Source organism: Octopus bimaculoides, chromosome 21, assembly GCF_001194135.2.
Source record: "Octopus bimaculoides isolate UCB-OBI-ISO-001 chromosome 21, ASM119413v2, whole genome shotgun sequence".
Lineage (NCBI taxonomy): Eukaryota > Metazoa > Mollusca > Cephalopoda > Octopoda > Octopodidae > Octopus > Octopus bimaculoides.
The window spans coordinates 3,407,418-3,432,158 of record NC_069001.1 but is presented as its reverse complement, the minus strand read 5'-3'; the positions used below and the strand labels follow the sequence as shown (position 1 = coordinate 3,432,158).

The window sequence follows — 24,741 nt, the reverse complement described above, 5'->3', positions numbered from 1 at the left end:
TATATATAATATATATATATATATATAAGCTATCCAACCCTACTTGGTGTATATTCTTTCAAGTACCTGATTCTATCAAGAATCCTTATTATTATTATTATTATTATTATTGCCTTTGCACAGCTTCTAACACTGGAGATGTATTACAGAGTCAGCTGTTCACTACCAGTGAACTAAGGTATACTTCTTATTTTTTGTGTACCTTCCGAGGTATCCGAGCCTCTATAAACACAGTGTTCCAGTATAGTGTTAGTTGTGATGGCTAAAACAAACTAAAGAACTAGTAAAACAGATATTCCTCAACATACACACATCCCTTTGATGGACCCAAGAAAAGAATTGATATAAAATCCGAATGAGGCATTTTCTTTTTTTACTCCAAGAGACTGTCATTCATGACAAAATAGTCTGTTTTTAGTTATATTAACATTTTCTGATAATCTGTTCCCTATCCCTGGCAGCTATGACTGAGGCTTGTGTTGTATTCAGCTCAAATACACTGTAGCAGATTAACCAAACTGTTAACCTATTGAAGAAAATATTTTACAATATTTAGTTTATCAAAACTCAACTGTGGTCAACTTTGCCTTTCACCTTCCTTCCAGTGTCAATAAAATAAAGAATCAGTGAAGTAATACTCCTAATAAGGTATCTTCCATTATTGATTTATTTTAAAAGTTATTTTTAAGTTTGCTTCTATGGACTTATGACACAGGGATGTTACATATTGACTACCAAGTTCTGTTTGAAAAGGAGGTTTCTTTAAATTGTATGCCATTTGCCTTATATCTGGAACATTATTCTGCCATTTGCTTTATATCTGGGACATTGCTCTACCAATTTGCCTTATATCTGGAACATTACTTTGCTATTTGCCTTATATCTGGATTGTTACTTTGCTATTTGCCTCACATCTGGAACATTACTATACTGTTTGCCTTATATCTGGAGCACTACTATACCATTTGTCTTATATCTGGAATATTGCTATGCCATTTGCCTTATATCTGGAGCATTACTATACTATACTATTTGTCTTATATCTGGAACATTACTCTACCATTTGCCCTGTATCTGGAACATTGCTATGCCATTTGCCTTAGGTTTGGAACATTACTTTACCATTTGCCTTATATCTATATTATTATAGAACATGACTATTATTGTATATTCATCAAATTCAGTTTTGTTTTGGTTGTTCGGTCAACAGAACTTGGCTGGTTAACTTAGTCTATCGTCTGGTTTAACACTGCCTTCTGGCTATTTGATGTTTTTAGCTTAGTCTACTTTGCTGCAAGTATTTGAGCCAGTTATTCCTTCTTCCTTCATCCCACAAGCATTGTAAGAAAGCAGCTGAATATTCAACAAATACTTAATGTAACCTTCATACAGAATCAGCATGATGGCATGTGTTATAAAGCGGCGCTTCAGATTACAAGCGTAATCCATATGATGGGCTTCTACACAGTTTCATTCTACTTGATTTAATTCACAGAGCTTAGGTTGATATGAGACTAAAGTAAAAGACACTTGTGAAAGGTACCACCCTGTGAAATCAAACCCTGAGTCTCATGATTGCAAGGTGAACTTCTTAACTATTTGTTCATGTCTATGCCCATAGAATACTCATTATTTCATCCATAAAACTGGTTATATTCATATCTTATATACACTCATGATTATATGATATATATAGAGAAAAATATTTTAAAAAGATGTTGAAAAGAAACAAGATAATTACGTGATTTGTTTGAATATATCTTTCAGTGTTTTCCTAACCTTTTTGGTCAACCGCTTGTCTGCCTTTTGTCCCCTGAGCAGTTACCATCAACAATGCAAGGTTAGTATATGTGTGTTCATGTATTTCTTCTCACAATTAGCCTTTGAATAATTATTTTCCTCCTGAATTCTTTTAAGAAGCAAAATATTTTTTTAATGTTCATCTTAACTTTATAATGTCTATTGTTAATAATTTTTTTAATTTCAACCACCATTCTCTTATGGGAAGAAAACTGAAAGCTTAGGCAAGCTCTAAGGCTTCACTAGAGTATCAGACAAAATGTTTTGCCATATTTCCAAATTAATATATTAGGTTATCAGTCAAGGATGGTGGACTGCCAGAATTTTTAGTTGAACAGAATGCCTTACAATTTCATCAATGTATATTAATTTTGCTTCTTATTTTACAGATCAACATCTGAAAGGCAACCTGTTTACTCTCTTCTTACACTGTCCCCTAATGGCATTTTGCTATGTATGCAACATTGGGGACATTCCTATCACAACCTGGGACAAGTGCCAGAGCCATGTAGATAAGTTTATGTCAGAAGCATCCAAGTTATTTACTCGTTCAAGGAAATTAGGTAATCATATCTCCATTCTTTATCCTTTATCTAAGGCATCTTAAGACATTTTATGTAGAAGACAGTAGTATACAGATAGATATATAATATATACAGTAAAGAATCTCATGCATTTATACCAAAAGTCTGCCAATGTGTGGTTTATAGTTTTGACCACTGATCTACATTCAGTAAAGTAAATATTGGTAGTACAGTAAAATACTTAAAAATTTGTGTTGTTACAGTCTGAATTTGGCCAGATTTCTGGTTTACAATGACTGTTCCCCAACCAAAGACAGGTTCTTTCTTCACATTCTAGTTTGCAGATTCTAAATAAATTAAACCAACAAGGAAGCTTCACCGAAGTCACTTGATCTGGTCAGTGTAGCCAGAAAAAAACTTCATTAGTAAGCTTCCTAATGTCTTTATTTATTTTTAAAGAGACATGTTTAAATCCTAAAGCTTAAGAGTGCTTGAGGATGAGATGATCAAATCTAGAGCATCAATCATATGATGTCTGAACTAAACCAACATATTAAATATCTTACATCTGTATGGTGTGCCTCTATACTTGTTCCTAAATGTTTGATCAGCAAACCAAGCAAAGCTGACATGGCATTTAGTATCAACAATCTAGAGAATGAGGAATATGAAACATGCTGAACTGCTGCACTTCCTAATTTAGAGAGGCCCAACCAAAATTGGTTTCCAGTATCACTCTGAAAAAGTTGCAAGAGAAAATCTTTTACATTTGAAATATTTAATAAAATGTAAAATGTTCATGAAATTATTATACATCAAACCACAGACTGAATGGGAGCCACAATATATTTACTGTAAGAATATTTCCTCAAGAAATATTTATTACTGGATTTTGTTTTTGAAGTGCCACAGAAGATTATTAATTTGACAAAATGGGTTGCAATGGTAAAAAGTTGAGAATTGTTACTATAATGTAATACAGCTAGTATCCAGTCTATGCAAACAAACCTATTTATATAAAATTATATTTCAGATATTTTCATAATTAGAAGTATATAACTAAGAAGTGTTAGGTTTTAAAACAGGACAGCTTATGCAATTGTTTCACAGTAAAAATTACACCTAAACCATAATTGATACTCTTTTCATTTTCTTTTCTATGATATAGCAAGCTTGAAAACTTAATTCTATTAACAATGAAATTTTCTAGTTTATCAATAGAATATTAATGTCTCATATCTAAAAATACCAACTGCAAGACCTTATGATAAACAGCAGATTGAGACATGTATTTTCAGTGTTTTTAAAATTATCTCATTACATATGTTGATATAATTTTTTATTTTTTATTTTTGGTCTTCAGATCATTCCTTTATGCAGTTTTTTGGTGATGACTTTCTTCGTCTTCTACTGCTACGCTTTGTTTTCTGTTACATAGTCTTAATTCTACACCGTGGCTTCAAGGTAGATATGTTATGCTTACTATGATATTTTCAATTCTAAAACTTTAATGTTCACTTTAGAATATTTCAGTGTTCCATTAATTTCTTTTGAGATTAAAGAACAAATTCTTTATTGAGTAGAGATCATCTGATAGTGTGGAAATATTGTAGATAAAGAACAGATGTATTAGCTTCAGGTGCCATAGACAAGTTCTGTCAGAATCTCTTTAGAATCAATAAATAGAACTGGGGAAGAGATGGTTATTTGTGTACAAGTATATCACTAACTCTGTCAGTCAAGAATTGTCTCCACAACATTACAAAAGTCACTTATAACCATTACCAAATAGTTACAAAATGGGGGGAGCTTCAAATGTACTTCCTCAGTCCGCTCAATACAGGAGGCAATAACTCTCAACAGACTTACTGATGTCTTTAAAAATGGGAATTACTTGGGTCAATGAGGGAGTTTTAAATTGTCAGTCAACCTACTTCTTTTGAAATGAAACCTGCATGTTCAAGTTGCAAGGCTGAGGATGGCCTCCACAATAAAGACTGAGTTGTCAAAATTGGATGGAATACTGCTGATCAACTCAAACAGCCTAGATATATCAACATACAAATTTACACATTGTTCTCAAGTATTCTCTTGGGTACCACATCTTGGATGTAGCACTATCCCATCAGAGAAGACTGGGACAACTTAACAGCAACAATAACTGAAATGTGTGGTTTACTTTATGCTTATTCATCCATCTTCACTCTAACATAAAAAAGTTATTATCAATTCTGTTAAATATAGACATAGTTGTGTTGTTTTCTGTATTGTGGATTCAATGTATAGAACCTTAATTCAATATTTTCCTCTTGGTTTGCAGGGTCCCAGCTATTTCCCTACCTCTCACCCATCGTTACCAACAGATGAAATTCTGGAACATCCTTTGCTCTACAAAAGCATGCTGGATCTAGCCAACACTTTGGACGTACGTGGTCTGTTTGCTGAGCCAGGAGACGGCGACACTTCCAACTGACATCAGTGGATCAGCTAGAGTAGTAATTACTGTCACAAAACTTGTGTCAGACAGTAGGCTGCCACTGCCTGTCCACTCGCCACCATACTGCAACCTACTGCTACTACTCTGCTGATGTTATTACTTTCGAGTAATACTAATGACATTGATGATAATACTGCAGCAACTACAACAACTACTACTGCAACTACTATTACAATTACTACTAAGAATACTACTGTGTGAGTGCACGGGGATACACAACACACCCATACCCATTCTATGTCCCTTTTCTTCCATATCCAGTTCTTCTAATAATCCCCCCTCCACCAGCAATCTACATCATATTTTTGTCATGTCCACCCCATCCCAGTTCATTTCATTTTTACCGTTATACTTCTGTCTTTCCATTTCTTTTCCCCCTCTTCTCTCAATCCCTTCAAATTTAGTCCCAAACCTCTTCATGACAGTGATGGATTGGCAGAAATGGTAGATTTCGAGACTAAATGCCTTACAGTATTTAGTTCCATCCATCTCTATTCCAAGTTCAAATTTTGCTTGGATTGACTTTGCCTTTCGTCTCTCTAGGATTGATAAAATTAATACCAGTCATGTACTTGAGTTGATTCAATCCTTTATGACCCGGTCCCATGATTTCTGGCCTTGTGCCAATATTTACATAATTAATTTAATCCCCCTTCCCCATATCCCACTTTCCATTCTTGTGTGTTGAGTATTTGTTACATTGTGTATACATATGAGTAAAACACCAACATGTAAAACATGGGCTTACATATTCCTCTGTCGACTTCTACCACCATTCCTCTATTTCCTTGCGAGGGGTGCCAACTGCATCTAATCCAGGACAGTGGTTATATTGTAGTCTATTCTTTATGTGTGTCTGTGTTTGCTCTCCCCAATTTGGTGCACCAACAGCTGTTCAGCTGGTGTCTACACACAGATACATAGGAGTGTGTATATGCATATATATATATATATATATATATATATATATATACACATATATATATATATAATGAATATGTCACCAACAACCCAACAAGAGTTGCTGGTGACACAACTGAAGATTCTCTCTTCATGTAGTGTGTCGAGAGCAAGTCAGCTTGGTGGGCTAATTAATCCCGATCCCGTCGATTGACTATGGCCGGAAAATTGCAGGTCCAAGGTATAAGTGAAGTGAAATGGCTCAACTGGAAATTGAAATTGGGGTTGTAGGTTCGGCTAGCAGGGAGCTTAGTGCCACTCTATGGAGCTTACCCACACATAACATATCAATCAATCAAAAATATCTATGCTTCATAAGTGTGATAAACAGCCAGTTTCTTGGCTTTTTCTAATCAGATGTATCTATCGATTGCTCTTTAGTGCTGTTGACTTATGCATCCACACATACACATATCTGTATATGTGTACACACAAATACATACACATATATCTTTAATATATGTACATGCACACAAACACACATCTATGCCACTAGAAGCTCTTTAATACCAGTTATCAGCTACGTGACATTGACATTGATGAATTGTCTTTATTTCCTCAAACCTCAGTTCTGGTATTTCAAATGATGACACAAAAAAATGCAACTGTTAAAAATGGAATTAAAAAGACAGAACAAAAAAAATTATTGACCAGACCATCCTTAGCAGTAATGTCACTCTATGGAAATTGGTCTTCTGAAATTAGTATTCTTACTGACTTAACATGATCCACTCCTCTTCCATGTTTGCTAAATTCACATTTGGATTGTGAATCTAGTTTTTTCTGCAAGCACATACCTGTTGTGTATGTCTGCCATGTCTCTTTTCTGCACACACACATACTTATATATATATATATATTATATATATATATATATATATGTGTGTGTATATATATATATATATATATATGTACATACATACACACACATACGTGTGTGTGTTTGTGTATGTGTGTTTGCGTTTGTACATATATATGTATATGTATATTTGAGTGTAAGAAAACAAAAGGTTGTACATACACAGCTATGTAAATTTGTATGTTTCCTTCTATTTGATTTTTTTTTCAGTCTTGGCTCTCTCTCTCTTTCTCTCTCTCTCTCTTTCTCTTCCATATATATATATATATATATATATATATATATATATATAAAATACACACACATTTATTGTACCTGCCTGCCAAGAGATTTGAACTGAGATCCTGTGTAGAGAAAGAACTGACAGTTGGAACTTGGTAGAATTACACTGGATATTTAAATACACACATACACTGTTCTATTTACTTTTTAGGACTACTTTTACAACAGTATATATGATTACATATCAAAGATACAGTGGAATGGAATATCTATGACCAGGTTGTAGATGGACACTGAAAGACTTTGATATCTAATGACCTGTACTATTGTGAAAATAATGATTAAAAGTGAATATTAAAACCAATGTGATTCTATCACAGGGCCACTGATCACACACACACACACACAGAATAAAAGTGAAATAGTCAAGAGGATAAACTACTGGACTACCAAACTCATAATTATGAATTCATATCTCATAGCAGGTATTCAATTGTTTTTTAAACTGTGCGCTTAACTCCACATGCTTCATTTCAAATAGCCATGGTGGGGAATAGGTGCCAGGTTTTCCTAGATAAAATATGTAATTGAGCAGCACTTTATTGAGGAGGAAAGATATTTTTCCTATCCCCTTCTCCTTATTTTTACTTCTACAGAAACAAGAGCTAAGCACCAGCCCTATAGATAGGTCCCTAAAAGATTCAGAAAAAAAAAAAAAAGAATGAACAGCTATATTACTATTTTCAATTATACATACAATGTGTGTGTACAACTTTTGTATATTGCTCCTAAGCTGCACACAACATAAAATACTGACTTTTTTTTCTTTCAGCATGATTTTCATCTCTGAACTCCATTTATTTCGATCTCAAACATTTAAATGAAATTTGCTATAAATCTTCAATATTTGATATCATGTAGGTTTACACTATTTCAATGTTTTTAATTTTTCACATGTAAAATTTCCTTCCAGTTTTGAGTGAATGCTCAGTGAAGCTTAGTCTTAAACTCATTAAATGCAATAAAGAGAAGTAAAAATAACAGATTTGATTGTTATAGGAATTGATAAAGTTGCTGAGGAAGAAAACTGCCCCTATGTTTCTATGTTCTGCCATTTTTAAAAAATTTCTTTTTAAGCAATGGAAACTAGTTTAACTGTTGACATATATTATGAATTTATGATGACAGTATAATAAAATACACTCTTTGTAAGAAATAATTTGATAGCATGCAAACGTGGCTAGTTTTCATAAAATGGCTGTATCATAATAAATATGTAACATCAAAATGCTATTTTATACAACTGAAGCCATAGTTTTATTTATAAAGCTACAGATGCATATTTGAATAACAATTTTAATTTGTTCATGTTTTGAATATTTTTACAAATACTGTTTTATTTTTCTCTGTCCTTCCCTCTCTAAACCACTACCTTCTCATATGAAAATGTTTGAAAAATAATGATGGATCATCTGTCATTTTTGACAATGAGCAATCAGTCATTCAATCACCTGAACAACCTACTCATTAAATTAATGTGTGTATGTGGCTGAGTATTCCATAAACACATGTACCCTTAAGGTAATTCTCAGTATGAACCAGCATGACACAATATGCGACAAGACTGGTACTTTGAATTACAGGTACAATCCATCCAATGGGCTTCCACACAGTTTCTGTCTACCCAGTTTCATTCACAATGCTTGGGTTGACCCGAAGCTATGGTAAAAAACACTTGCCCAAGATGCCACAAAGTGGGATCAACGCTGGGACTTCATGACTGAGATTCAAGCTTCTTAACCACACGGCCATGCCTGTGTCAATACATTTCTAGGAAATATTAAATATTACCATTATGTCTGTGAAATTCATACCCTCTAAATCATCATGATAGTCTTTTCTCTTTTCTTTTTTATTTTAACTATCTTTCTTAAATACCTGTAGATATTTTCATTAATGTTATTCTAATTGATATATTGCAGGGACAGCTAAGATTGTTGGTATTGCCTCTTTAGCTTTTACCATCTCTTTCTGTAATGACTGATATTTACTCTATTAATATCTCATAAGTTAAAACATTTTCTGTTGATCTTTTTCTTCATCTTTCTTTCCAGAAATACATTTCTAAATAGTTATATATATATATAAAAAAAACAAACCAAGTTTGTATATTAAAACTTATCTATTATTTCAATTATAAGAAAGGCAAGCATTTTACCTATAGGATATCTATCTTTTATAATGTTTGTTGAGGAATTTGTTATGAATTTACCCTTCAGATAGATATCAAATAAATAAATGAATAGAATAATCTCACACAAACAGCAGTTCCAACATGATGTTTAGTTGTGGTGGCAAAAACAAACTTAAGGACCATGAAATTCTGGTGTTACTACAAAAGTAAAACTATCACAATTTCATTGCTAGATATTTGTTTGGGTACTTAACTCTTTCAGCCTTTCTAACAACTTATATATAAACCGACAAGGCCTGGAAAAATCTTAACCTGATTAGAAACCTTCAACTTGGTTTGCATATATTATCAATCTTGTTTTGACAGGAATATGCAGCTAACATTGTAGACTTAAGTATGTTTTCAATGTGCTGGATATATACTTTGTGTTCAAATTCCTATCAGACCCATTTTAACATTATTAACACTCTTGAAAAGTCATGAATATCCCAATTTCTCATTTTCATCTCAGATTTTACAATAATAAATTTTAGTAGTAGTTTGTAAGAGAATATGTAACATTCTAGAATCATGAGAAGTCTGCAAAATTAGTGAAATGTATTTCTAGTTCATTTATTGTCATCAGTATTTCTGTATACTTTTGTGAATACCTGAAAGTTGAAACAAAATCATTTTGTCATCAATGAAAACTGATCCATGCAGTGTACATTCTTGTACATTTATATAGTGGTCCCTTCTTCACTACTTCAGCAAGTATGGTGAAGTCTGTCCTTTGCTGAAAAAGTCTAATAAGACTGAAAAAAAGTCCAGTTGTCTCCTATACTCACATAATTTTTACCATTTTTTAAAAATATATTCCCTGTATTAAATGTTAACACTAACTTTAATAATAATAATAATGGTTCTTCAACTTGATAAGTGAGCATAGACAAATGCTACAAATCTCCAACTTTAAAGTAAGTAGCTTCAAATACAGCTTGCAAACTTTACTGGTGAATTTGGGGCAGGGTGCAGGTAGTGGGTATCATATTACTCAGTTAATGACTTTCACTCTTTTGGCTGTCAACACAGACATTTACGTGTATAGGCCTTTTTTGTCTTGTCTCATGACTGAAATCATACATGCAGAAAATATTATTTATTTTAGTGGTGGCAATGATAAACTGTTAAATATAGCTAAATTGACTTCTGATTCAGAAATTTGAATACTTCAGTACATTTACAGAAAATCCTGGTGTTGATTCTCTTTAAAGGTTTGATAAGTTCTTGTAATAAATGTAATTTATACAACTATATATATATATATATTACAGCAAGCATGAGCATTCCAAGAGATTTCATTACCTGGCGCCTTGAGGCAGTATCTCTGTAATTGGTCTTGTAATCATATTTCAGTGTTCAAATTATGTCACTTGTCAAGATTAACTTTTATTGATGCAGTCATTTTAACAAAGTCTTATATGCACATTGGAATAAAGTGTCAAAAGAGTGGTATCCACTTCAAAATAGCGTATGATCAATGGAAAGTGCAGTCTTTGTGTTCATTCGTATTGTAACAGATTCCTTAAATCACAAGTTTAATGGATGAATGTGTATATGCACAAGGAGTTTTGTCATTCATATTACTGTTCCCTGTTGTTCAACATCCTGTTTATGTGGTAAAGGGTTTTCAAAAAATACCCATGCCCTTCAGCACTTATATCAGAAGGTGGCAGAGAATTTCCTTCATTTGTTTTCCAGTTAAGTATCTCTTAAAAGTAGTAACTAAGTTTGTGTTGCTATATCTAAAGGGGATACTGAACTACATGTTGTTTATACCACAATAATTCCTTAACTCCTGCTCCACATGTACTCCCCCTCCCACTCTTTCTTTTATCCACAAACATTAAGACTGTTTGCAAAAGACCCATTATTTTCTCCTTTTCTTTTTCAATACTGTTAGTTCCATAGGCAAAAATGCTTAGATTATCAGACAAAAAGCTTTGTAGTATTTAATTATGTCTATTTATGTTTTGAGTTCAAATCCTGCCAAGATCGAACTTTGCTTTTCATTCTTTTTGAGTTGATAAAATAAAATATCAGTCAAATACAGCTGGATGTGAATGAAATTATAGAAGAATGATTGTTAAAGCACTAGTGAATGCTTAAGTTTTCATGTAATAAATCTAGGGCAAGGTCAGACCAGCACAAAGAATCTATCCACTTCTCCAAGATAAATCCATAGATTTGAACTTGGAACAAGAAGCTAATGAGATGCTTACATTAATTAACCATTACTCTCACTGTTTACTGTGGTAAACTTTAACTCTTTATAGTGTCTGTTTAGATTTAAATGAACTGAGCATACCAGAATATAGTAGTCAATAGGTTGACAATATCATTCCAACCAGTTGTGCCTCAAGAAAATCTCTAAAGCTCTAACCATATTAATTTCAATTTGTATGAATTTATTCCATCAATTGGTAGTATTTGGTATTTTAAACCAAATTATTATCTATTGAAACCTGGCAGAATGATTAGAGTTGGTAGAAATAGTAAAAGCATTAGATTGATTTTTTTTTAATTAACTCTCTCTTGCACATTCTGAGCTCAAATCTCTGTGAGGATTAATTTTTCTTCTTTTACCTTTCATCTTTCTGAATTTGATAAAATGACTACTAGTAATACATAAATGATGATGACTATATCAACTCTATCCTCTCCCATGACCACTCCCAGTGAAAATTGGCTGTGTGTCTAGTTAAAAGCATTTATTGAAACTTAAAGCAAATAATATCATTTGATGTAGTTTATATTACCAGTGTCATTTCCTGTTGCTAGGTGAATTCTGTCTTGAGAATATTTTGTAAAGGAAAAAGAATAACCTTGAAATTGTCTATTGTTGTTCCATCTCTTACAAAAACAATTTAACTTTATTTTTCATTCTATTTGTGTTTACTGTGTCAATTATTTATGTATATTCCCCCTAAACTTCCTTTTATATAGCTTCAGGATAACAGAAATACAGACATTTGATTGGAAATTAAAGGCAATGCTTGCTGCAGTTATACTTTCTGCCTGCTGTCTGCCTTCTTCAGCAAATGAATTAATTTTTATTTTTCTGGTAACCAAATCTACAAACCATTGGAAAGTGAAGGGGTATTGAACTAGAGTGTACATTCACCTTTTCTAATAGAATTTTAACAATTGATTTAATTTTTATTTTTCATCCATCTTTCTCTACTTAGCCTTGCATACATTGTCAACTAAGTGCTTTGTGTGTGTGTGTGTGTGTGTTATATTTGCTTCTCTGAATTTATCTCAGTGAATACTATTAAAAACATATGTGTATGCCTTTCATCTATCATAAAGCAATGTTTGCATTTGGGTCTCTGTGTCAGTAGTGGAATTGCATTTCTGCTTCCATTTACAGTTCAGTCTTTCGATCTAGCTACATTGTACTTTAAAAATCTGTCCCATTGAAATACCAAATAATTCCATTTTACCACAAGATGAAACAAGAAAGTGACAATTATTATCATTAAATCAATATCATATCTGGTTGTTCATGGCACCCTAATTTTTGTGAAGTTGGCAATATAAGAATGTCTCACTCTTGCAGAATTTCTCCATTTCTTTAGTTTGGGATTGAGTGAACTGAATTTTGTTGAGTGTATGTAAAAGGTGAATAGATTATAGTAAATAATTTTTTTTTATATTGTAGAATTTAGTAATATTTATTTACACTTTCCTTGTTCTTCTCACTTAATTAAATTCTGCAATAGATTTTCTGATTGTATTTTATATTTATTTGATGATGTTGAAGTGCTATAAGTTCTATATGTCAGACAATAAGGGCTCTACCTGTGATAGAATCATTATCTGCTATAACATATAATATAATCATATGCTGTAACACCACACATTGCAGCTGCTTGATAACATAATACTGCTGCATGGCACAGTCTCAGTTTTATGTTATATAGCCACTAAGTGTTACCCATGCAGTGAAATCTGATACACATTTCCTCTGGGATTGGTTCAGTGTATATAGACACACCTGTGAGGAAACTTGATAAATAGTATTTGCCATAAATGTGTGTAATGCTGTGTCCATGTTGTTTATATGAGAATAGTCAATCAGATTGAAGTAGTTACTAATGGAGTTATCTTCAAAATTAAATGATTTTAGTTTTAAGATAATCATGTCAGAACTTGTGAATGCCATTTAAGTAACTCTAAAGTTAGGGTGCCACGAGAGATATTTCTAACACAACTTCTAACCCACTGCTTCCTTTCACTTGTTCAAAAGTGCTTAAGTAGTTAGTTTAAGGTTCGAGTAGATTAATTTCTTCAGCAATGTTGTTAAAAGTGATTGACTCAATCTAAGATTGGCAGCTAATACTTAAGACTGCTCCCAACATTAAATGATCATACTGTTATCATTATTATTATTATTATCATCATAATTGTTGTTGTTGATGTTGGATAAAAATTTAAACGACAACGTCCTCTTCATACTCCAACAGGAAAATAAAATAAACAAATTGGTTTTTACCCTTTGGGTTCTTAACTGCAGCTAAATTAAGGCCTGAAGGGAGCTAATGGGTGTTATTGTCATGAATCTGGCATAAATGTATACAAAGACCTCAATCTTTAAGAACATCACAGTGCTAATAATAATTTCTTTTGATGTACAGAAATATTTACAGTATTCCTAAGGTGTTCTACATTTTGATTTTGGAAATAGGAAAATATGGAAACTTAAATGGAACAAGATTAACGTATTTTTCACTTTTTCACAACAAAATACAAAACAAAAGAAAAAAAAACTCTTTCTATTATACCAAATTTGTTTTTACTGGTACTGACATTCAATGAATTAGTCCAGTGTGAACTGTTATTATACATGTTAAAACCTCTCATAAAGGGTTATATTACCACCCATGAATACTGGTGCTGCTAATAATTTTTGGTTTGGTGTGATTACTATTATATATTGTGACAGGAAACTACTGTAGACTAGAGGCAAGCTCTCAGCAAACCGAATCCTGCGACCCAGTTTCAATTCCTAGTTGGATCTGATTCACTTTACTTTAGTCACTAATGCCTTTGAAAAAGGCATGAACACCACACAGTTTTATTCCCTTTCCCCTTTAAATATGTGACTGTGTGATTCAGTAAAAACATTAAATCATTGTATACATGATGGCAGACAAGTGCCATAAACTAGAGGTAAACTCAAGTATACTCTGAACCTGGTTTCAATTCCCGGTTGCAGCTATTTCATCTATGTCACTAATACCTTTGGAAAAGCACGAAGAACTTATTTCCACCCCCATCCCTATAAAAATCTCAGGCTTGAAGCCCTCCTATGTTAAGAAACAAATACATATCGTAGCAAGCAGCACAGTACAGTGATAAGTTCTCTGAGAAAGAAGCCAGTAACTCTGGTTTCCTTCTCATTTAGAACCATTTTATTTCACTTATGTCACTGATGCTCTTGAGAAAGGCATGATTGTCACAACTTTCCATTGTTCCATCCTTAAAAATTTCAAACTTCATGCCGATGTGAGAAATTATTATTACTACTACTACTACTACTACTACTTTTAATAAAAGTATAGATATTACAGTCAAGATGGTTCTGACTATTCAGGTGTACCTGATAAAACAGTGTTAAGGTTTACTAATTAAATTAAACCATCATGTGGCCTATTTCTAGAAAGTTAAAACCCCCGAAACTATACCTTTTTTTTTTTCTTCTCTCTTGTTCTTTAAATGCCTAAATCAAATGATTCCAGCTTCATCTTGTTGAATATTCTCTGAGGTTTCACTGAAATTTCATTTGCTTCTTCTGATTTAGCTAATTATAACAGATTTTGACATTTATTCATATGCTACAAAAATTATGGGGGAACTTTATACAACCATTAGAATTTGTTGTATTAATTGACTTTGATATTTTCAGAGTTTGTCTCTGAATAACAATATTAAAAAAATACGTTATTCATTGTGAATTTCTATAATGAAACAATTTATTCATTAAATTTCTACAAAGTTTATCAAATTAAATTGACAGCTTCCTAAAATAGCTGTAGATTTTGACTATGAAGTAATACTAAGATTTTTTTTAAAGATCTAGATATTTCTGTTGACTGTTAAGTCGAATGTTAATGGTCAATATTTTTGTCAACGTCTGTTATTTCTGTGTTTATTGTTCACCTCCCATTAAAACTGTTATCTCAATTTTCTTTTGCTCATTATTCATGTTTGCTATTTTAGTGTTTTTGTGCCTCAACTTGCCGCTGTGCATTTCTCACTGATTATAATAACTTCTGTTTACTAACCCCCATCTCTCTTTCTCTCTCTCTTTATATATATATATATACATATACATATATATATATATATATATATATATATATCTTACTCTTTACACTTGCTGCCCACAAATATATGTATCTGCAGAATTGAATAGTATGTCACAAAGACTGATATTTCAACTGAAATTCACAACTAAGAAAAACAAATAAAGGGGGGGAAGAGAGCTTCAAACAAAATGTTTTCAGTGTACAAAGTTGTTGTTTTTTTTACTTTCTAATATGTGTGTATGTGTGTTTTTATTTTATTTATGTTTTTGTTATTGTTAAATTTTTTTTTAATCTCAGTTATTTGACTGGATACAGCTTGTAAAAGGTGTGATTTAACTCTGTGGATAACTCACTCCAATCAGAAAACTTGATGTACTAATTTATTAAATACTTTTACAATTAGTGAGCTCCATATATTTTGTTTGTAATGTCAGTTATTTGTTTAATGACTTCTTTGATTTATTTCCAGTTCCATGCAGCAGCTAAAGACTTAACAGTAACATCCGTTATTTAATATTTTGTAAGTTATCTTCACTGGATGAATTAATACTTCAACCAGGTCATTGTGTGTGTGGTGGGGTGTCAATTAGTGTAGTTTCAGAAGAAAGTCCCTCCCCACCCTCCTCAGCATCTGAAACCTGTTGGCGACTTAATGGAATTCAAATGCTTCCAATGGCTGCTAACCAACTTTATTGAAACCAAATTCCATTTTACAACTGGAAGACAGACTGCCAAAATATCTTCCACTCTACCTAGCTCCCTCCCTTTTAGCATTAGTTTGATAATACAATTCTGTTGCCTCAAATATAACAAAAGAAAAAAGAATAAAGAAAGAAAAAAAAAACAACCATTTCTTTGTGCCAACAATAACACAATGTTTTGTTAGTCATATCAGTGACAAATTTTGGCCAATTAACATTATTAAAAACTTTTTTTTTTAACATTTGAGGGTAAATCAACCATTATTATGGTTATCATCACATTTCCTCTCTCCCACCATTCTTGAAGTTAAAAGTATCAAATCATTTTAACATTGTCACATCACAGACTTGTTCAAGACTGTGTTTAACTACATATTGATACTTTGCAAGTTTCCTTTGGAATTCCAAATTCTTCAAAACAACTTGAGTTGCAACATATTCCTCCATTTGAACTATTCTTAAAACTTCATATCACCAACCTTAGTGTTGTCAAAAGACTGCTTGGAGATGCACCATTCTTCAGACAACTGAAATATTGAGCTAAAAAGCACCAACCACTTCCAAGAAAAAAAGAAAAAGAAAAGAAAGAAAAATTCTGAGATGTTTTCTATCTAATCAGTTGTCTGTTTTGACTCCTTGAATAGTATAGGGTTGTAACTATGACAGCAGCAGACTGCACGGTGCAACTAATTCAGACTGCAACATAAACAACTCTATGAGACCAAACAAAAAGAAAAAAAAGCACTCAGTTTTCGTTTTTTGTTTCTAAAAAAAAAAATAATTAAAAAAAAACAGATAAAAGCAAATTATAATTGTTTTAACATTTTTATGAAGATCCTCTTTGTTGGCTGTGAGAAATTTTTCCACACTAAAATTATTTATTCTCATTGATCAAAAAAGTTTTCAAATCACTGACTGTAGTTGTGTTTTTCTGCAAGTGAAAGAATTGAGCTTTAGCACCCAGGACTGACAATTTCTTTTAGTTAGTCCTCCATATAAGCACAATAATTGACTGCTTTTTATCGTACTTTTCTCATCACTTGTTGACATGATTCAAAGTGTGTATGTGAAATGGTTGCTGCCTGCCTATAGAAGTGGATGATTGTCTGTCTGTATGTATGCATGTGAGGTGTGTGTGTGTGTGTATGTATAGATGTACCTCTAAATTGAAACACAAAAAAAAAAAATGAAAAAAGTGTGCTCATCACTGGTCTCCTCAGACATTCATCAGTGGCTGGTACATTAATGAATAACTTTGGGGAAACTTAATGTTGTGACAGAGTTGTAAATATTTTGATATGGTGTATTAGATTCTACGTACTGACCCCCACCAGAAGTTGTACTCTTAGTTTCTTCTCGCAAGCTCCTGTTTGCAAATTTCTCCATTGCCACTAGTCTTCAGTGGCACACATATATATATGGAGTGGGCCCTATTAATTGACTGTTATCTTCTATTGCTACTTTCCTATATAGTATCTAGTTAGTACGGGTTGGTCATTCATGAGTAGCATTACTCTAATCACACTTCTGCAACTAGCAAAAACAAAAACAAAAAAAGAAAAACAACAAAAAATCAAAAACATCCACAATTGTTGTCTTCTATTTAATGATATTTATATTTTTAAAGTTTACTTTCATAATTGTTACTACATTTTTTTAAAAATTATTTTCAATCATCTTCAAAACTTTCAAGAAAAACATAAATTTGAGATTTTGCAGGGAGTTGATGTGTAGTCATAGCCATTCCTAAACCAATGTTCCCTGTTTTACATCACATCGATGTAAAGCAACTCAAATTATCTTTAATATTTTCACTATTTAGTCATTGTAAGTTGGTTCTGTTATTTTATCAATAACAAAGGTACTTTAGAAACTATTATTGTTGTTGTTCTTATTTACTTGTCAGCAGCTTAAAGCTGTCCTTGCTAAATTATTTTTTGACTTGAGTTTTATTGGAAACTCTTAAATTTATTCTGGGAACTACTGAGAAGTTTGCTGATTTAATTAGGGGCATATTTTAGATTATTATTATTGTTAAAGAAAAAAGATAACATTGCTACACGATTTCCAAAACAACTGCATTAATAATAATAATAATAATAATAATAATAAACAAATATAATTAACAAAAAGTAAGATTTTATCTACATTTTTACATTGAAATAATTGCTTAGCCTATCTGACTTTTATATTTTCAGAATTTGACAAATTTATGTAAGTTTGGAAATATATCTAAATCTGTTTTGCAACATAAACCTCTCTTGTCACTGCTATCTGATCTTACAATATAAGTTGTTCAAATGTTACACAAAGCTATCTTTGTTTTAAACATTTGCTTAACCACTTTTTTTGGGTTTGTAAAATACAAAGCATTTGGAAGAATTTTCTATCAAATTCTTTGAGTTGACTTTTAAAATAATTAGAACTGTTAAAACCATTTCATTATTTCATTTCTTTTATCCTTTAAGCATTTTTGGCAATGAATTAATTGCTAACAGTATTTTGCTTTGTTTATATGTGTTTTTACTGGAATGTTTCAACAACTTTTTGCTTTCTTTGGCAAAAGTTTTTGTGTATTTCTTGTTGCAAATTTCTAATATTTCTTAGATAATGGTCTTGACAAATTATTTAGGTTGAAATGTATGTTAAACATATATGAATGAGATATTTTGTTTGTTAGCTCACTCTTCAAGAGAGAATGTCAGTGACATCATATCTGCATGGTATTTGGAGACTAAAAATACAGCTTGGTATAGCTAAAAAAACGTGCAAGTATATTTGTAATCTAACCAAGATTAATTAGTGCCAACATTTTATAAAACTGCATATCTGACATCAGTGTCTAATTTAGAAGAGTGGGAGATAGGTGATTGTAATAGAACCCCACTTTTTTTTTTAACCAAGACAAATTACCAGTTACATCTATTCTGAGGGATCATTGAATAATATCAAATTAATCTGAAGGATCAAGAGTAATCAAATGAAGAATTTTCTTGAACTTTCCACAGCTTACTTTTAATGGAGAGAAAAAAATGGGAGGGAGGGAGGGACAACTATATGCTGTCGTATGACATTGGTTTGTTCTTTGAATAAATTTATTAGAAATGAGAATGTCAGAAGAAAAACTTCACTCCAATCTCAATTGTCTACTAAATGTATAATTTTGCTACTAGTGTTTTACCATATATTTTTTATTTATTAATTTTCTCTCATTTCACTTTAGATTTCTATTGTTATTTTTATTCTTATGTTCTTTTCCTTTCAAGCCGATCCTTTGTTCAGCAATTCTGAAGATGCTGTGATTGAGTGTTAGATATCAATATTGAAACAATTAACTCTCAGCCTCTCTAATCACCACTTAACACCTGTATAAATGATCAGGCTTCCTCTTATGATGTTTCATTAAGCTATGTCTCTGTCTCTTTTTTGGCCAGATCTCAGTTTCATCATATCAGACATTTTCAAAGTAATGTATTGGCAAATAATCAATGCAATTAATAAAGTGTATGAAATAAAACCATGTCTCTCAATTGTCAGGAATATTTTAAACAGTTTCAATGGTCTCCATCTTTTTAAGTGGATTTTTAAGACAAACTTCCACATTATTTTGATTATCAATTCTATGGAAGCTTAAAAAACTATACAGGAGATATTCCAAACTATTCCATGGAAAAGGTTTTAACTGTGACATTTTAAAGTAATCTAGCAAGCATGATATTAGTTGCAGTTGGTCAGTTAATTAAAATACCTGTTTATTGGTCAGAAGGTCAATGATTTGTACCCAACAAACTCAAGTCTTTATCAACAGCCAACAAGTATTTTACAATATACTACTAGAAATGAGAATGATAATACTAGTAATATTCACTTTTAAAATTTTGCCTTCCTAAAAACAAATAAAATCAGTCTCAACAACTTCTATAATTCCTCAAACAGCAATACAGAAATAAGCAGAAATTCAAAGTAATGGCTGCTCTTTTTGAATTTATAAGCTTGAGAATTAGTGTTTTTAGTAGTAGAGATTTTATTGTTGCAATCCTATTTTCCTTAATTAAAGATTCCTATATCAAACAACTTCCAAAAGATTTTGGAGAATCCTCATCATTGAACATCTTCAAAGCTTAAAGTTCAAGTTGCAATGAAGCTACACTAAATACATATCACTCTTTGGTGAGTAGTTTAGAGTAGAAGATAAGCTCCCTGATAGTCTATCAAATGATTTTCTACTTCAACTATGTTGCTACTTTCAGAGTTGTACTTGTTTGGTGAGTAATTTGGTCTGAGACCAGGTATTGAAACTGAAAAAATTACATCATGGAAAGCAGTGTCATGTTTGCTATCTAACACAAACACACACACACACACACACATACACAAATGCTGACATTCACTTTCATTCTTTTTTTAATAATTCCATATTCCCAAAAGTGTCAAAGTTTTATAGGAAATTGGTCTGACACAATTCTACTGTCAGTAAAAAGGATGAAAGGCAAAGTCAACCTCGGCAAAATGTGAAGTCAGATGAAATACTGCTAAGCATTTCGCCTGGTATGCTAATGATTCTGCCAGCTCACTGCCTAATTATAATAATAATAATAATGATAATAATAATAATAATTAATTCGTTTTATTATAATGGGTCAGTGACATGACTATAACTATACTAACTCTTTTCAGTATTTAGCTTCACTCCGAAATTATATCCCACTGGAGTTAACTTTGCTTTTCATCTCTCTAGTCATACAGAAGGGTACATTCTATCTACAATAGCCTTTCTCTACAAATGTGTGGCTGTGTGCCAATATCAGATATATATATATATATATATACATATATATATCAACAGACTGGACAACAAAAGTGATGCATCATTATTATGATGATTATCAAGCTTTGTCATGTTGCCAAAGACTGATTGGTATACCAAAAGCTAACCAGTTTTTCTCAGTATTTATATCATATAAGAAATCAATATTGGTTTCTTTTGTATGTGTCCAATGTGTTATAGAGAGAGGATACAAGATATTGTAATTTTCTTCCTTTCTCTCACTCGTCCTGGCAGACCTGAAAAAAGGGCCATGGGCACTACTGTTTCACCTGTTTCCAACTCATCAGTCATACTTTAGACTCAGTTTACAAGGAATTTATTTCTTTAACTACAATATGCTAGGTGGCTAAAAATGTTCACCCCATAATTATGCGGTTATATATTCGATCCCACTTTATGACATCTTGACCAAGCGTCTTTTATCATAGGTTTGAGACAACCAGAGCCTTGTGAGTGAAATTTGGCAGTCAGAAATTATATGGAGACCCATAAGAGAGGGAGACCACTCTTATTCTTAGGTGACAGACATAATCTGTCACCTAGTTTGATACCACCATCTAGCCCTTGGATGCTTTTAACAGAGTCCACTCTTTTGCAAGCATTCAGATCAGGTCTCTGATATGAAGATAACTTTATTCCTTCTTCCCACAAGTCTTGGAAGACCTGCAATAAGGTCTTGGATGCTGCCCTTCTTCCTCCAGTTAAATTATTTTAAAGAAATGATACTAAGAACTCAAAATGTAAAGTTGGTGATGGAGTAGCAGACATGATAGAACAATCAGATTTATTGCAAGACAGTTTTATTTAGTTCTTTACTGATACTGCCTTAGATCAAATACTCCTAGGAGTCAACTTTTAACTCTCTCAGGGTCAATAAAATAAGTAACTGTTATATATTACTGGGATTAAGTAATTTAACTGTATCTTTCTTTTAAATTTTGTCACCTTGTGTCAATATAAGAGAATCAATTGTAAAAGTAGGTAAATTTAAGCATGGTGAGCAGCAGTGAGCTAAATTTATGACTAAGTTTTGGTTCTTGTTGCAATTTCCCTTTCACTAAGAGAATTACTGATGCAAACAAAAGACCCTATTCATATTCCAACCTCAGAAAATTGAAAATTTTAAGATCTGTGATATCATAGTCAGATCACAATCAGCCTGAAACAAATTACAAAAATTCTGATTTTGTAATTAGAATCTTTGATATGGTGGAATGAATTATTTAATCTTTTTAGGTGGTCATCATAAGTATTCTAAAGTGAAAACCATTGTAAGCATTGTATAGCTGCTGCTACTACTACTACTAGCAAGGCTACATTCAGTTAGCATCCACCACCCATTCTTCTAAGCATTCTGAAGAAATATTTGTCCCAATATTAACCCAAAAGTTAATACATAAAAATATTTTTTCCCTAGATACAAATAGTTAGTATTTGAAAGCATTTTTGCATCATTAGCTTTCACTTTTACCATAATCACTACTATATAGCCAGCTATACTAACTACTATATCCATTAATATCTGAAAGCATTTTGCATCATTAACTATCTGTTCCCACTGCAATCACTACCATACAGCCAGCTACACTAACTACTATATCTATTAATAACTGAAAGAAATTTTGTAACCATTTCTATTGCTTTTATCACTTTCTCTGGAACTGATAATTTTTTATTGACCTGTAATCTGTCTAGTGTATAACATTGATAAGAGCTTGGGTCATGCATTTAATATCTAAGTAACTTGTTAAAAGGGCAATTTTTGGAAAAATCAACTATTTTGATTAACAATCATTAATGAAAATATATATACTTTGTAGCTTGAAAAGTTTCTAAGTTTTCAGAGTGGAGATTCAAACAAACATGAAAAAACAGCACAAAAACAAACAGTAGCTAAATTTTTGTAGTTGGAGATATCTGTGGTAATGATGGTACTACTCAGTCACGTAAATCCACCCTTTCACAGTACACAATTGCTAGAAGAATTACACAATGGATACTAAAATATACAAGTATTCTAAGTGCTAATCAATTGTGAGTAAAAGCCTTATGTGATACCACCAATATACCAGAGCAACCGAAATATATGCAAGAACATTCACACTTTGTATTGTGTACATTCAGGAATTTCTCATCTCAGCAATAACAACAACATAAGACAATTAATTGCCATAAATTGAAAACCAAAAGATAAAGAAATAAAGGTAATTTCAGGGTTGTAAATTCCCGAAACCTGCTTTAACCCAATGTTGCAAAAATAACATTCCAGAACTGACTCAAGTCTAGGCAAGACTACAGATTCACTATGTACCTATACATCCCACCTCTCACCAATCAAGCTTAATGGCTTCTGACACTACTAATAGAAAGAGGATTACAACTAGCATACTAACATGGTACCAAACTAAAATAGTACATCAAATGCAAAATTGATTTTTTACCTGGGAATAATACTTTAGATTTATAGAGAAGAAAGATTAGATGTGATATTCATAACTGTCATAAAATCATTAACATCATTAAAAAATGTATTAAATTGGTATTTAAAACCAGAGTTGACTCATATTTATTGTGAGTCTACTTTTACCTTTTTCATTATGCTTTTGAGTGCTCCTCACTATACAAGATATAGTATAATATTTGATGTTTGTATGGTGATAGTATAGAAGAGACAATGCCAATCATGACTGCAACACCCTAACCACTCAGCCACATGCCTAGTGGTTATGGTATTGCATTATTCCCTTAGATACTTCCATTCAAATATTTTTATATATACACACAATACCATGTATGATTTGAAATTGTTATTTTCATGCATAGTGTTGCTTGTTTTCTGATGTTGTTTCAAATCCATCAGAAGATGTTAATACTTTGTAAACATGAAAATCAATGGAAAAATTAATTCTGCATTACAGTAACTTTTTCAGGAACACATTACTTCCATAATGTGGGGTATTCCTGAATAACAATATTGGTTCAACACATGGTTTCAGATCCCAATCCTTTTAAAACAAATTAAAAAATGTTGAATAAATAGCCATCTAACTGTAAATAGCTATTTCATTAATGCTCAAGCAATAAATTTGCTTCTACAAGGTCCAAGTTTACTTAGATACCAGAAATAGGAACAACTCTAGTGCCACTGATACCACAATGATTAGTAGAAAGAAGGTAAAGATACCAGTTCAAATCCTGGTTTAGTACAACAACATTATAATTTTCAAATATGCATACTCACAAACTATAAGGAATCACACTATACATTGCAAGTTTTATTTTCTTCTAATTGTTTAGTCAGAAGAGAAAAGGCAGCACCCATGACATTTTCAAGGCCTCTTATACTGGTGAAATATGTTCTCCTCAGACTGGCAATCTAACCTGAATACTAGCAACAGAGTACTACTGCTAAAGATACCCAAGATCCAGGTGATGATGTTAAAACATGATGACAGATTTACTTTACCACCACAAAACAAGAACGGATGGACTCTCAATGAACTTCCAACTTGCCTAAAGTCCCATCTCAAGAAGATACTTGCCCAAAGTAGAATTGAATATGAGCACACACATAATTGCAATGTTCTAAATCACATATAATGCCTTTGCTCATAAAAGAGTTAATTTCAAGACGTCTTATCACACAGAATGCTGTATAGTGTTACAATTGGTTGAGAGTTAAACAAAATGCTTTTTAGTATTGAGTCATATCTCCTTGAGTTCAAATCCACCAAGAGTAACTTTGCTTCTCATCCCTCCAAGCCCGACAAAACATACACCAATCAAGCACTAGGATCAATTTA

At 32.1% G+C, this 24,741-nt stretch overlaps 1 protein-coding gene across 4 annotated transcripts in view; it reads left to right on the top strand.

Annotated features, from left to right (window-relative positions):
- LOC106874603 (protein SCAI) overlaps window positions 1-19,627 on the top strand; it is a 225,269-nt gene extending 205,642 nt beyond the window's left edge. For 3 of the 4 annotated variants that reach the window (XM_014922578.2, XM_014922502.2, XM_014922428.2), the window contains 4 exons: window positions 1,768-1,840; window positions 2,190-2,363; window positions 3,688-3,788; window positions 4,645-15,821. In XM_014922578.2, coding sequence (XP_014778064.1) covers window positions 1,768-1,840; window positions 2,190-2,363; window positions 3,688-3,788; window positions 4,645-4,797 — 501 coding nt within the window. In that variant the 3' untranslated portion in view covers window positions 4,798-15,821. Of the gene's footprint in view, window positions 1-1,767; window positions 1,841-2,189; window positions 2,364-3,687; window positions 3,789-4,644; window positions 15,822-15,878 lie in introns of those variants that run through there. The other variant, XR_008266452.1, reaches the window with a different exon arrangement.
- Window positions 19,628-24,741: the final 5,114 nt, after the last annotated feature.